Genomic DNA, 15,489 nt, shown 5'->3' with positions numbered 1-15,489 from the left:
CTTCTGAATGTCCCAGCTGGTGTCCTTGCTTCTCAGCTGCTTGTGAGCACAAACATAAACCATCTACCAAGAGCTCACCTACTTGGGAAAAGCAAGTGAGAGAGTAGGAAGAAGAAACAGCCCTTTGGACCCTGTGCCCTCTTCCTATACTCCAGCTAAGCATCTTCCTCTTCCAAGAACCCTTTGCAGATATTTGAGAATGTCCCACCTATTTCGGGTGTCCCACCCCATTACCTGTCTCCCACTTCTGTGGCCTTTCTGGCCCATCCTATATCTGTGCCTTAAAAGTGGTTCTAAGTCACCTGGCCTCTAATGGTTCTACACGGATCAGTGCTTTTTTGCTTTTTTTCTCAGATCAGTGCTTTTTTACCTCAATTTTATTCCACAGATGTGTGCTGAAGACAAATGGGTGCTCAGGCCTGCCTGTGCCAGGCCCAGTGGGTGAACACAAAGATGAATCAGACACAACCTCAAAGGACTTACAGTCAGTGGGGAAGACAGACATCAGGCACAGATACAATTAGAGCACAAAGCAAGATGACCTAAATGGTATCAAAGCATTATGAGCAATGAGCTACACGCATAAGCCTTAATTACTTTATTATTCTAAAGAGTGTATCATAGAAAGTCAGAGCTCAAAGGTAGCATCTGACTTAACCCCTTGCTTCCCAGTGGAGGAGTCTGAGACCTAGAAAAGGATGAGGCCTAATGCAAAGCCTCAGTAGCCAACTGGCTGAGCCAAGACTAGACTTCAGGTCCTCTGAAGCCCAACCCAGGGCTCTTTCTGCTTCCTCTGGTATCTTCATATGCAGCAGCCCCCTATCCCACCAGACCATGAAATCCTCAAAGTCAAGTCAGTTTCTCACACCTAAGCAAGCTGAACCAGGGCCAGGCATCCCCATTATCAAGGGCTCTGGAAATTCAGTCTGACCCTAGGCAGCCAATCCAGCCTCGTGGTCTACTGCGTATCATGTGTATGTACCCTATTCCCACCACTATGCTTCTAAAATTGATTTTCAAGTATTTTTTGCAGGAAATTTTTAAAAAGAAGATCTTGGGGCTCCTGAGTGGCGCAGTCAGTTGGGGCCTCCACTCTAGGCTAGAGTCATGATCTCAGGCTCTGTGCTCAGTGCAGAGTCTGCTTGGGATTGTCTGTTCCTCTCCCTCTGTCCTTCCCCCTCGTGCTCTCAATCTCTCTCAAGTAAGTAACCGTATTTTTTTTTTTTAATCTCTTTATCCAGAACACTAGACTAAAAATCAGGTAAAAGCAAACTAACCAGTTGAAAAGAAGGGAGGCCAGAGCCCCACGATTTTCCTGCTTTCAAGTTCTGGGAAGGGAACTTTGGGAACTCAGCTCAAAAACCTTTGTTCTGGGGCACAGTTTTTAATGGCTTCATAGAAGCTGCTTTAGTATGTAGTCCTTCACTGAACCCTGTCTTTTATGGAAACTCACAATCCTATCTTCATCATCAAATGCCAAGCACCAGCCATGTACTCCTAGTAGGGTACAGAAGGGAATCAGATTTTCCCTTTGTCTTTCCTGCTCTCTCCTCCACAGAGAGAAGTCTGTTCCAAGTGCTATGGGGAGGGAGGAGACAAACCCAAACTCCACCTAGGAGGATCAGGATAAGCTTTCCCAGAAGGCTAGTAGAAAATGAATTCACCTACTCAGTCATCCACCAGCCTGAATCCGGTAAGACTCTCTCCTTCATTGTCCTATACCTTACCCACTAGCTGTATGTCCTATTGAGCACAGATGAGATATGTCTAGCCAAAATTCAGATGTACTGTGAGTGTAAAAGACATACCAGATTTCAAAGCCTTAGTAGAAAAAAAGAATGTAAAATATCCCCTTCGTTTCTATAGTCGAAAATTTTTATATTGGTTACAGGTTGAATAATCTTTTGGATATACTGGGCTAAGTAAAATATAGCATTTAAGTGAATTTTATCTGTTTCTTTTTTTACTTTTTAAAAAAGTCATCGCTCAAATATTTTGAGCTACATATATAACTTAAATTATTTGCATTCGACAGCATTGGGAGAGACTATCAACTGTAGGGCAGAGGTGGGGGGGGGTCTGTGTGCACGTGTGCCGTGGGAGGAGGGGTAATGGCAACCTGGGAGGGAGTAATCCATTAGGCCCAAATCGTGAAAGTCTGAGTGGATTTCGCCTGGCGATCAACCCAGGAAAGAAGGAAAGACAGGGGTAAGAGAATCGGCAAAGACCCAGGGACGCGGGCAGACATGTTGTGTTTAGGAAACTCATTCTTATAGCATGATTTCTTTTTATTTATTTATTTATTTATTTTTTGCATGATTTCTTTTTAAAGGCATTTGTTGAATGTTTACTTTGAGCCAGACATCGACAGCAGCCCTTTCACATCCATTCTCATGTTATCTCCACAACTACAGGATGAAGGAGAGGTTAAAGGTTAAGCTATTTATTCTCGGAGTTGTTCTTCCTCTTTATCTGGAAAGCCTCTTGGAGACAAGGGAGCTTGTCTTAAACGCCTTTCAGTTTTCCTTCACAGCACCCAGCACGGAGCTGGGCACGTGGTAGGCGCTCAGAAAGTTTATGTTGAACGATGGAAGGATACCCATTCTGGAGTCACAGAGCTCCACGAGCAAGACCCGGCTGCAAAAGCACCAGAGGGCGCCCACGAGCCCGTCCACCCATTGGTCCCCAGGGCGCCGGCAGGATCTCGGGCCTGGGTGCGGCCCTGCAACCCTAAGCAGTTGCGCGCCCTGACGAGAAGAGCGGGCGAGGGGAGCCCTACGTCCTGCACCCGCCCCGCCCCCTCCCCAGAGCCCAGGCGCACCGAGCAGCCGGTTGCGGAACGACGACACGACATCCTGTTTTTGGGGCCCGCGGCTCCGCCGGCGCCTCTGCAGATCTTGTCTTTCCTCGGGTGCTGACGCCAGCTCCCCTTCCCCCAGTCTCCGCACCCTCCCCAGGGGTCTGGGGCCTTCCCACTGCTGAATCACCACCACTCCGCACTCCCCTGGGGCTCGGGGCAGGGGTGGGGACTGCCCCAGCAGGACCCATTCTTGCCAACCCCTAGCCTTGGCCAGCGCTCGATCCCCGGGCTTGATTGAGGCGCCCAACCTTGGGGCGCCTGTTCTCAGCATCTTCCCGCGGGGGTTGGTGGGGGCGAGAGACGGGGAGGGGGACTAAAGCCTAGCGCCCTGGCTTAGGGCCTCTACTGGGGTGGGGGTGGCAAGGAGAAGACGGGGCAGTCTGACCTTAGGAGGACTGACTTAAGGGCCTCCGAGGCAGAGGGCTGCGGGCGAGCCCAGGACCCGGCCAGGGGCAGGGAAGGAGTGGGCAGGGGGTTGGTGGGGGTGGAGACCCGGGCGGGGGCCCCAGGCCCCGCGCACTTCCTGGTCAGGCCGCGCCCCGCCCCCGCGCCCCGCCCCGGCCGGCCCGCCCCCCCCACTTCCTCCGGCCTCCAGGTCTCACTTCCTTCTCGAGCCCCGAGCCGCTGCCGCCGCCCCCAGCTCCCCCGCGGCGGGGAGGGCACCAGGTGAGGCCCGGCGCGGGCCCGCGGACTGAGGGTCCGGGGGAGGGGATCCCGGCCGGCGGGGACTGCGCGCCGGCACCGGCCGGGGAAGTTTGCTTGCGGGAGGCCGCGGGCGGGAGCTTCTCGGCTCACTGCAAGTTGGGCGGGCGCGGCCGGGCGGGGCGCGGAGCCGGCCACTGCGAGCAGGCGGCGGTTCTGGGAGGGTGGGTTTCTGTACCGCGGGAGGATGGCGAGGCTCCACTGGCTCCCGGAGCCGCGAGGGACCACTGAGGTGGGAGGGTCTCCCGCTCCGAGAGAAGAGTCTCTGAAGTGGAAGAGCTCAGAAGTGGGAGATGGGACTCGAGTGGGGTGACCTCAGAAGTTGGGGGGGGTTCCGAAGTGTGTGAAGGAAGGGGACCCTCTGAGCTGGAGAAGGCGCTCTCCCTCTACTCCGGCAGTTGTGACATTTGGGAGTATGGAGGGAGGTGGTGTCTGAAGCCCTAGACTGCGGAGGAAGAGCTCCCTCCCTGGAAGATCGGTGCCAATCCAGACCCACATTCGCAGGCTGCAGTCCAAGGTCCTATACAAGGCGGGGGGGGGGGGGGGGGGGGGGGGCGGGGGGGGGGGGGGGCGGGGGCCGGGCGCGGAGAGTCCCGCCAGCCCCAGTCCCGCTCTCTGGATGCCGTTTTTCTGACGCCCAACCTCTCCATCCCTGGAATGAAGCAACAGGTATTTAGTTAGCAAACATCTCTATGCCTACCTGACCTGGGCCTGCCCTTGCTTCTTTGGGGGGCAAAGTGAGGAAGGAGAAGACTTGGTCTTGTCCCGCGACCAGAGGTGAAATGACTCTCATTCAGAGGTACTGGTGGTCCCTGACAAGATGGCATCACAGAGAGCAGGACTGTTTTGAGGAGAAAGAGAGAATAGAGCTTCTGAGGAGGCAGCAGGGGCTCTGGCCTTGGGAAATGATTCGGAGGCCCCTGTTTCCCGCCCCCGCCCCCCATCGTTAGTCCCTGAATTCTGTACACTCTCATTTCTCTTCTTCCATTCCTTCTTCAGACCCTATCCACAGACTGTCCATCACCCTCTTCTTGCATCCTCTGTAATCTTTCACCTAAACACACATTCATGCCTAGGCCCCGTCCTGTCACCTGACCTGCTCCTCTGTCCACCTGTGTTACCTTCAGCCTCTGCCTTCCCTTCCCCTTACCAGCTTCTGGCTCCCAAACGCATATCCACTCTCTTGCTTCTTCCACCTTCCCTCAGGCCTCTCCATCTCTCCGTCTCCTTCCCTTTCAGCCATTTATCTCCAGCTTTGGGGTCCAGATCTTTGGGGAGTTTGAGAGCCTTTTCAAATCTCCCTACCTTAGAGAAACAGGCTACAGCCTCCCGGTGATAAACATGATTAAAGGGCTGGAAAACCTTCCTCTCTATTTATTTGCGAGGTGTTGTCCATGTATCTATATCTTTATCTCCTGGAGACAGAATAACTGTCCTTAGCCTCGAGAGTGCCCAGAATAGGGGAAACCAGCCGAATGAAGGGAACCTGCAGTGGGTGAGGTTGTGGTTAGGCAGGAGGAAGCAGTCTGTAGCGCTCAGGGTAGAGCGACACAAGAATAAGACTGGTGAGAGAGGCCGTGGGAAATCAAAATCACCAAACCCTTGGATGCTTAACCAAGAGGCTAGGTGTGGAGGCTGAGGGGGAATCTGAAGGGCCTTGACTCCAGTGCTTTCTGGTTCCAACACCACCTGTTAGGGAGAGCGGGAGAGGGTCACCTTGGTGTGGTGGAAGGAAAGGGAGAGGGCAAAGGCAGGATTTTGGAGGGAAGACTATGTTACTGATCTAACTTAGGTCTTAACTGTTTTAATTCCAGTACAGGCAAAGAAGAGGGGTGTGAGGCAAAGGTGCTCCCTTTTCCCTGCTTCCTTACAGGACCTGCCCAGGCTGGGAACCCACGTGCCCTGGGCTACATCAGGGTCTTGTTGACCAGGGAGCCCTCTGCTAACCCCTCTGCCATCAGACATCATTAATATTCCCCCTCTCTCCCAGGAGCCTAACTCCCTCTGTTTTAGGAATTTCTCTAGATTTTTATTTCAGTCCAGCCTGGCTCTGTAAGTTGCCATCCTCATTCTAAAGCTCCTTCCTCAAGTCTTGGGGAAGTATGCTGAGAGATCCTGCCTCTCCATCTCCTCAAGTCTACTGTATTCATTTCTCTCTATTAGAAAAAAAAAGAAAAGAGAAGTAGAGGGGAACTTTTTGGGATTCCCAAGCACAAAAAGATTTAAGTGCTAATCTGGTTCCTCATTCTGTCTTTTCCCCTGTCATAGTTGTCCTTCTCCCTTGAATTGTCCCTTCTTCCACCCACCTGTATCTCCTACTATGACTCTGAGAGGTATAGATGGGTTCCACTCCTGGAGGAAATCCCAGACCTGTAAAAAATTTCAGCTCAAGAGTGCATGCAAAGAATTTTTTCAGTATCATGGCTCATTAAAAAACCATCCAGGACTTCTGACTCCCCACCCACTAAACTAGTACTTATTTTAGGAAGAAATGACTGATGTGAGATTGTCACAGATCTTGGTTGGGAATCTAGGATATGGAGAGTTGTTTCTGGCCAAATGTGTTAGGTTGGATAAGGTGGCTGATACGAGCTTTTAGGAGGTCATAGCAGGAAGATATGAGAAGTTGTTGCTATAGTGAGACAGTTGGGAAGATAATTAGAATGGGGGTAGCTGGGCAGCTGGGAAGAAGGTGATGGGCCTGGGCACAGAATGAAGACCTCTGCCTCCCTATACAGTGTAGACCCATTAGTGGTGAGGCTAGTAGGGGTCTGTGAGGAGGGAAACCAAAGACAAAGCCTGGGCCACCTCCCCAGGACAGATTGGTTTTTCTGTCTAGTTCTAGCTTCCTCTTTTGTCCTCATATCATGGGCAGAGGACATCTCCCCAGGAGCTAGAGCTTATAGAAAGAGCTCCTCAGCTAGGGCAGGCAAGGGTGGCTCTCTGTCTAGTAATGTCAGTTCTAGATCATGGGCAGCCTAGTATTGGCTAGACATGAGAGCCAGGGAACTTGGAGGCAGAAAGGGTTCAGGCATCAACCTGATCCCTTTGGACCATTTCCTGAAGGAATAAAACCATTGTTGGGTCATCCTTAATGAGGCCAGAAACATGGGCCCATTTCCAGGCAAGAGTAACAGTCCTCACCTTTTCCTTTGTGGAAGTGACATCAGGCTGAAGGTTAGGAGCCCCAGGTCCTTGTCCTGGATTTGCTCCCAAATCTGTATAACCTTGGTCAACTTTGTCTCTTGTCACTGAGTTCCAATGTTAAGGAGTTGCCTGTTAATACCTCCAAGTGAGCATAGAGAATACTGAGAGCTCTATCACTCCTCCGTCCCCTAAGAATCTCCTCATAGTAGCACCCCCACTCTGGGCCCTCTGTCTCACGCCAGCCTTGATCTGACAGGCCTCCATAGTCTCTTAAGTATCTGTCCAGGGATGGGACCTGTGGCTCCTTTCCCCCAAAGCACAAGGATTCTGACAGGTTGAATTAGGCAGACCACTGGGGATTATGCCAGGGGGCAGCAAGTTGGGGGAGTGCCCTCTGCCCTGTTCCAGCCCTGCCCCACTGACAGTGGAAAATCGGTGCCGGAGTTTCCTCCCTGATGTGTTTTTCCCTTGTGGAAACCCCCTCAGACCTGGGGCGGGGCTGAAGGGATAGAGCGGCCCTGGGTCTCTCTGTGGGTATTTTCAGGTGGGGGAGGCAGGATTGGGAGGATGGCATTTCTGTATAGCATCGTGTGAAGTGAGCAAAGACAAAGGAAGTGCCACTTCACAGGCCTTTCGTGGGGCCCCGGGACTGCTGAGGGGCTGTTAGGCGGGGAGGAGGAAGAGAGGAGGAAGCAAGTGTTGGAGCCTTCCTCTGTGCTGCTTGGTGGGGGAGGGCCAGCCTCCTTAGCTCCTCCAGCGCTCCTCCAGCCTGAGCTGCCCCGGCCCTGGGCTCACCCTTTGTGGAGCACCCAAGGACCTGGGATGGTGAGAGAAGGAAGGGACTGGGACCTAGTGAAAGGGTCCCAGCCCCCCGAAGCCTTCCCAGCTACACCTGTCTTGTTTCCTCCTCCTAATCCCTACCAGGTAGAGTCAAAGTCACTCTCTTAGCCTCCTACCCTACTTGCTGGCCTGTAGGATCCTCTGCAGGGGGTGAAGGGTGGAGGATAGCAAGAAGTGGAGAGTTCTTCACATACATTCTTTCTTTTTTTTAAGGCTGGGAACTAGGCTCTCTCTGATGGGGAGAAGGGGAAGAACAAGAGAGACTCAGCCCTTGGCCTGGTCCCAGCCCCACACTGACCTCATGTCTCCCCCAGCTTCTTCCTCCTAGCCCAGCTGCAACCAGCTGCAGCCCCTCTGAGCCTTTCCATATCACCTCTCCACCTGTCCTTCGAGACCAACAGACTTGAAGAGTTTCTGAAGCCATATCCAATACTAACTCTGACCCTTACCTCATCTTTGACCAAGGGTCTTCTGGTGTTAACCAGTTCTTAGCCTTATCAGGTGACTTTTCCTACCCATCTTCCTCATCCCTCCGGGCTAGCTGTGCCTACATCCCCCCTCTCACCCTTCCACCTGAGGACAGAGCAATCTAGCCTGTGTGTTCATTACTCTTAAACTGTACTCCACAGAGGAAGGAGGAAGTTGGTTACCCTTGTCGTGTCTCCTGGGTATGGAGGCTCTTCCTTGTTCCCAGAATCAAAGTCTGGATTGATGGGGGAGGAGATGTGTATCTGTCTGCAGCTTTTGCTCAGCTCTCTGCTGGGCTTCTAGAAGTAAGCAGGACAGACTTCCCTCCTCATGAGGCATCTTGTTCAGTGCAGTGAATAAATGGTTCAGACAGTGCTGGGGAAGATAGGGCAGGAGAGGGGATTGCTTTGGTGTCCTGGAGAAGACGGGGGAGAGAACTGGACCCTGGAGGACTGGGAAGCTCTGAGGCTGGGGAAACAGAATTCTAGGAAGAGGAACTCCCATGTACGAAGACATACAGGATGGATTGAGTTCATTCATTTATTTACTGACAGCCACTGTGTGCTGTGCTCAGCCGAGGGAGATAGATTCAGCCAGGACCTTGCCCTCGAGACCCTCCCAATCTAGTGACGAGAGATAAGATTCAGATCAGCCTCCCTGTGATGCAAGAGAGAATGTACCTGTGAGAGAAAACGGGGACCGGGCCTGGGATGGGATAAGTCATTATGAATTTGGATGATTTACAAAAACTTTCCTGGAGATAGTGACAAGAGTACCAGACTCTGGAGGACCGAGGTTAGAGGCCCGCACAGGAGTAAGGACAGGTTGGAGGATGGAAATGGAGAAGCAATGCTGGATTCCCACAGGGACTGGAAATACTGTTGTTTTATGTGTTTTGTGGAGGCTGCATGTGGAGGATCAGGGTGGTGTGGCCCGAGCTCAGAAACAGAATGCCCACAGACAGACTGTAGTTAGAATGAGTTTCGGGAAACGCTATAGAAGGGGAGCTCCATGCCAGCGAGGCAGATTAGAAGGCTGCAGTAAGTTCCCATTGCTCCCACACTCCCCCATTTCTTACAGCCCATTCCTCCCCTCCCCCACTCCCAGTTGGGACACTTCCCCTGCTCTAACGGCCACCAAGATCTGGCAATCAGGCAATTTGCTGCTTCCTTTCCCTCCCCCATTCTGGGCCTGCCTGGGCCACACCCCAAGACCAGGTCCCACAGGGTGCACTCTGGGCTCCAGAGACCACACCCAGACAGGATTAGCCCCCCATGAGCTGTGCTGCTTTCAGGAGCAGTGGGAGGAGAGACTTTTGCCTATCTCAGTCAAAGCTTTTGGCTGTAGGGTTATTGTCCAATCCCGGGCATCTGAGGCATATCTCCAGATCTCAGCAATGGGGCTTAGAAGCAAGCAGATCAGAACGCAGTGGCCGCACACTGTGCTTAGCTTACACTGTGCTTAGCTTTTCTGTGGGGGCAGTCAAGAGAAGCTTAAGCTTCAGTATTGGGGGGGGGGGGCATCCACGAGCTAGGAAACTTATGTATGGCTTTTGGAGGAGAATTCCAGAGCCTAAGAAGGGTTAAAGGAGGTGGCCACGCTGTGGACTCATGGGACTGTCAGACTGAAGCTAGGCCTGGATGCAGGAAGATGTGAGAGGGGTGAGGGGAGCAACATACAGAAGAACAAGAAGAAAAGTTCAGAAGCAAGAATGAGCCTGGCTTGTTTATAAGGGAAAGTGGAGATCCCTCTGGATCAGGGAGCTGGAAACTCTAATTTGCAAAGTAGATACATACATTGGATACATACATTGCACTTAATCCTTCTAGCAACCTGTTAAGGTTAAAGTTGGTGCTGTTACTGAGCTCATAAGAGGCAGAGCTAGGATTTAAATCCAGGTCTATCTGACTCCAGAATCCCTACCAGATTATGAAGAACTCTGAATGTCAGGCTGAGGAACCCGGCAGGATCTGAACTAAGTTCAGAATATAATGCCAGAATAAGTCATTGTAATTTGGCTGACACTAAAGAGATTTGCAAACATTAACTTACTTACATAAACATAAGTCCTTTAAAGAAAAAAAAAGAGTCACCTAGTGAATAAGTCACAAATGATCCCAGACTCCACGTGGCCAGGCTTCTCTATTTGTTGGGCCTCTGCAGCATTGACTGTCCCTTCTTATGTGGCACAGATTGGACCTCACTTCCTAGCATGTGCTCTCCTTAAATGAGCTGTGGGAACTTATTTGACCCAGCTTAGGCCATAGCATTTCAGAGGAAAGAGTTGTCCGGGGAGAGAGGCTAGAAGTCTGAGCTAGACCCGAGTGGGGAGAATTGGGCTGATGGCACCACTCAGACCCTTACATACTTAGTGCTTCCTGCCTTTTGGGATGAAAGGCATTGCTTTTGTAACTCTTGTATGCACAGCACCTCCCAGTTTACAAAGCACACTTACTCCTGTGCTCAGGGTTCCTCAGTGCTGCCCTTTGAGGCAGGGAGGGCAAGTGTTTTCGTTCCTGTTGTACAGATGAAGAAACTGAGGCTCCAGGGAGGAAAGTGACTGACTTGTTTAAGGTCTCTAAGACAGCTGGTAAGGGGTAACTTGGAGGTTATGTGACACATTGAGGGAGACACGGGGCTTTGTATCACAAAACTGGGGTTTATGTCCTGGCTTTCCAGGGTGACTAGCTGTGTGATGTTGGGTTACTTTAACTGCCCTGGGTTTGCTTCCTGATATGTAAATTAGGAATATTACCAGTAGGTAGTCGTAAGGGTCAAATAACAACATCACGTGACCTAAGAAAGGTTGTACCTTGTGAGGGTTTCTTTTTTTTTTTTTTTTTTTTAAGATTTTATTTATTTATTTGACAGACAGAGATCACAAGTAGGCAGAGAGGCAGGCAGAGAGAGAGAGAGGAGGAAGCAGGCTCCCCGCTGAGCAAAAAGCCTGACGTGGGGCTCGATCCCAGGACCCTGGGATCATGACCTGAGCTGAAGGCAGAGGCTTTAACCCACTGAGCCACCCAGGCGCCCCCTTGTGAGGGTTTCTGATCAAGGGGTGGAGTCAGCAGGTGAGCCCCAGAGGTCAGATTCAGGGATCTAGTGCTCCTGGCTCTATACCACACTGCTGCTGCTTTGCCCTGTTTCTGGACACTACCTCACTCATGTTCCTTTTCCGGTGTCAGTCCCTGTTCCCTTGCCAGCCCGGAAGCGACCCTGTCCCTCCCAGCTTCGCTGAAGGCTGATTGCTGGTTGATAACCCCTCCCTAGAGAGCTGCCTGGAGCCTGCTCTACTTCCAGTCTCTTGGGCCTTATGACTGCGGCCAGAGTTCCCTCCTTGCCTTCCTGCCTGGGCCAGCCCAGTGTGGGGCTTGTAGGGGAAGAGTTCCTGGTCACACTGCCACACCCACTCCCCTGCTCTGTGTGAAACTGAAGATTTACAAGCCCAGGAATCCTCTCAAAAATGCCACTGTCTCCCAATTAACCCTGTGGACACAAGTAATGGCCCTTTTCCCCAAAAAACCTGGTTGCTCCTTTCCCCAGGGACGGAGTCACAGAACCCTGAGAATGAGTGTGCCCCAACTTGCCCCAGTGTGCCCAGGCCTTGTGCATTTCCTGACTCAGCCCTCCCACCCCCACCTGGGGGCTTTTCTGCCCCCATCATCCTATCCTCTACTCCCAGGGCTCTTGACGTCTCATTTCCTCCATCTAGTACCCTTGTTCAGGCATTTTTCTCCCCATTTCATGGACTGGGAAACTGAGGCCCAGAGACAATATGTACCTTATGCTTGGTTACAGTGAATCAGCAACAGAGCAAAGCTGGGGCTAAGACTTAGGTTAGGTCTCTTGTCTTCCAGTCTGAGGTTCTCTCCACTGCCCCAGAGTACCTTTATTTCCTTCCCAGACCTGTTCCCAACGTTGTCTATCCAAGATGGAAGTATTTTTAATGCCCAGAGAGGCAACCTTACAGGATGAAACCGTTTCCTTCCACTCTGGTCCCAGGGGAAGTAGAGACCTGGGAGGGAGCTGGGGCCATCCCTGGGTCCTGTGCAGATCCCTGCCCCCAGAATTTCGGTTTCCATTTCCAATGGGGGAATTCTTCCTCCTCCCTCCATTTGACTTTTGAGGCTTCTGAACCAGTGATTGAGAGGTCCAGCTGGAGGGTATGGGGTTCTCAGACCAGAGTATAGTTTGTATACAGTAGAATGGGGGAAATGGGAGAGCGGTGCTGGTGCTTGGTGGAAAGAGGGACACGTAGAGATCCTGTGTGTCTAAAACAGGGCTGTTCCCTCCCAGGGAGTAGGGATCTGGTTGTGGGAGAGAGTCGGGGAAAGGAAGTCACATACTGGCCAGAAAAAGTCCCCCGTGGCTGAGAGGAAATAGCCAATGAGAGGAGGAATCTTGCCACACCAGTATAAATAATCACAGGGTTTCCGGAAGCTCTGCTCTGTTCCAGAACTCAGAAGAGCAGTTCCTCACCCCAAAGCCCTGTGAACTGTAGAGGGATCAGGGCGATGGTGTGGAGCTGGGACTTCTCTTGTACTTCCCCCACTAATAATGACAGCAGCCTGTTTATTTGGCACTTCCTATGTGCCACACCTCATGCCAAACACTTTCTTCATGTTTGTTCATACTCTTGGCAATTCTAACACAATAGGCAAGATGATTCCCATTTTACAGGTGACAAACTGGAGACCCAGGAAACTTAAATATATTGCCCAAGATCAAACATGACTGGTTGGTGGAACTATGATTACAATCCCTGGCCAGTCTGACTTAAGCATGGATTGTCAGTGATAGTGTTTTAATGGCACTGTGTTCTCTATCCAAGAGTCTGGAAGGTTCTGAAATTTTTCAGAGGCACATGCTATGATCTAAGGAAAAGGACGGAACATGAAGGGGCAAATCAAACATTTGTTTTCCTCTCCTGCCCATCCCTCTTGGCTGGCTTGGAGGATCTACCCTACCCTACCAGGGGCTTTGAGAGAAGACGCTGATATCTGGGAGCCAGAGCCTTTGCCTCATTAATCATTACATACCAGATTCCAGACCAAAGCCCAGCCCTGGCTCAACCCCCAGTATTCTCTTGCACCAAGTTGCCAGATAGGGTTTACTGTGCTTGTGAGAGTTACGAGATCAGCTCTCCCGCTTTCTTCCCGTCCCTCAAGCACCCTGGATTGAGATAGGGCAGCTGTCTAGAGACTTTTGCTCCTTACTCAGCAGATTTCTCACTGTGCCTTTTGGTTTGCACTCAGTAGCCAAGATGTCAGAATTGGGGTTAAAACATCAGTGTGCTGGGCAGGGTGGGCCCTGAGTTGGTAGAAGCTCTACCCATGGCTGCATCTCAGAGTGACCTGGGACAGCAGCTATGAGCCAGAACCCCTCTCCAGTCTACTCAGTGGGAGGGGTCCCTATCTGGTAGAGGATCTGGTAGACCCCCTACTTCCATACCTCACTTTTTGTGTCTGTACTGCCTGGAGGGGAAAAATGTAGCTAATACTTAACCAAATACTTATTATGATCCAATGGCATCAAATGCCTTTGATGTGCCCATTTACGCCTTACAACAACCCAGTGAGGTAGGGTAGCATTTTTTCCTCATTTTCCAGGTAAGAATACAGAGGCATGCAGAGGTTAAGTCTTTGGTCCAGGGTCACACGGGCAGCAGATAGAAAAAACAGGATTAGACCTTATTCGGTCTGGTACCAGAACTTACTTGCTTTACATAATACATTACACATTATACTGCCATCCTCCCTGCACCTGAGCGTCGTGGCTTGGTCTCCAGGCCTCGCTCTCATTGTCTCTGTCTCAGAGATCTGTCTTCACGGGATTGCAGAACAGTGTCAGGTTGAGAGAACAGGGGCTGGTTTCCCTCCACGTGTTCCCTTCTTTCTCCCCAGCGGCTAGAGGCCTCCTTAACCATGTGTGTCCCTGTGATCTGCCTGTAGGTCACTGCATCCGGAGGGGCCCGGAAGGGGAAGGAGGCCTTGCCTCCATTGTAGCAGCTGCGCCCACGATGCAGAGCATCAAGTGTGTGGTGGTGGGCGATGGGGCTGTGGGCAAGACGTGCCTGCTCATCTGCTACACAACTAACGCCTTCCCCAAGGAGTACATCCCCACGGTGTTCGACAACTACAGCGCCCAGAGCGCTGTGGACGGGCGCACAGTGAACCTAAACCTGTGGGACACAGCGGGCCAGGAGGAGTACGACCGGCTGCGCACGCTCTCCTACCCTCAGACCAACGTCTTTGTCATCTGTTTCTCCATTGCCAGTCCGCCCTCCTACGAGAACGTGCGGCACAAGTGGCACCCAGAGGTGTGCCACCACTGCCCTGATGTGCCCATCCTGCTGGTGGGCACCAAGAAGGACCTGAGAGCGCAGCCTGACACCCTCCGGCGCCTTAAGGAGCAGGGCCAGGCGCCCATCACACCGCAGCAGGGCCAGGCCCTGGCCAAGCAGATCCATGCTGTGCGCTACCTCGAGTGCTCGGCCCTACAGCAGGACGGCGTCAAGGAAGTGTTTGCTGAGGCTGTCCGGGCCGTGCTCAACCCCACACCCATCAAGCGTGGGCGGTCCTGTGTCCTCTTGTGACCCTGGCACTTGGCTTGGAGGCTGCCCCTGCCCCCCCACCAGTTGTGCCTTGGCGCCTTGTCTGCCCCCAGCTGTGCCTTAAGGACTAATTCTGGCACCCCTTGCCAGGGGGGTCCCTGAATGCCCTTTTCTCTGAATGCCTGTTTCTCCTAAATGAGGCCCATAGGGAAGGGGGCTCTGGGCCCTGCCCCACTCTGCTTGGGAACACCAGGTATTTCTGAGAGCTCACCCAGGCCAAGGTCGGACCCCTCTCCAAGAAGCCAACCCGGGTGCCCCTCCCCCATCTCCCCTACTGACCAGTTGATCCAGCTTTCCACACAGATGTTGCTGCCTATTGTGGTGCCTTCTCTCAGGTTAGGAGCCCTCAGCTGTCCCTAACCTCTCCCTTGCTGCTCTTCGAATTGCTCCCCCCTCAGAATGCTCTCTCCCTTCCCCAAAGAAGGAGCCACAGAATCCTGAGAAGATGAATGTGCCCTAACCTACCCCCCTGTGCCCAGGCCTTATGCATCTGCTGACTGACTCAGCCCCCACTTCCCCAGGCTCCTGGGGGGGCTTTCCTACCCCCATCAGCATCAATAAAACCTCCTGTCTCCAGTGGCCCTGGCTCCTCCCTGTGTGCTAGGCAGTGGGGGTTGGGCAGGGGATGGGTATGGGCTAGGGCTCCCCAGAGACTGGGAGCCTTTTGTTTCCTGTAAAAGGGGACAGGAGACAATAGGCTTCATTGTGGTCCCCCACCCCCCAATTTCCCTAACAAAGCTCTGGGCTCCCTTGGAGGGGCCAGTCAGGGGCCCAGCCACTGACTGTAGTGGACTGAGATGCAAAACCTAAGAAAAAAACTGATCTAAGGCTCAGAAAGGGAGAAGCTGAGAGCCACTAG

The 15,489-nt window shown here is 52.4% G+C and overlaps 1 protein-coding gene across 1 annotated transcript; it reads left to right on the top strand.

The window, feature by feature from the left end:
* Positions 1 to 3,419: 3,419 nt before the first annotated feature.
* Positions 3,420 to 15,209, top strand: RHOG (ras homolog family member G). The gene is made up of 2 exons (XM_032359559.1): positions 3,420 to 3,526; positions 13,969 to 15,209. The coding sequence occupies exon 2, from the start codon at positions 14,037 to 14,039 to the stop codon at positions 14,610 to 14,612; it is 576 nt and encodes a 191-aa protein (XP_032215450.1). The 5' UTR covers positions 3,420 to 3,526; positions 13,969 to 14,036; the 3' UTR covers positions 14,613 to 15,209.
* The last annotated feature ends 280 nt before the right edge of the window (positions 15,210 to 15,489 follow it).

This window comes from Mustela erminea, chromosome 9, assembly GCF_009829155.1.
Source record: "Mustela erminea isolate mMusErm1 chromosome 9, mMusErm1.Pri, whole genome shotgun sequence".
NCBI lineage: Eukaryota > Metazoa > Chordata > Mammalia > Carnivora > Mustelidae > Mustela > Mustela erminea.
Note: the sequence above shows the minus strand (reverse complement) of the source record. Positions and strands in the feature narration are given on the sequence as shown.

Bases quoted from the DNA above. Each gene is read 5' to 3' on its own strand.
- RHOG (XM_032359559.1), top strand. From the start codon at position 14,037: ATGCAGAGCATCAAGTGTGTGGTGGTGGGCGATGGGGCTGTGGGCAAG.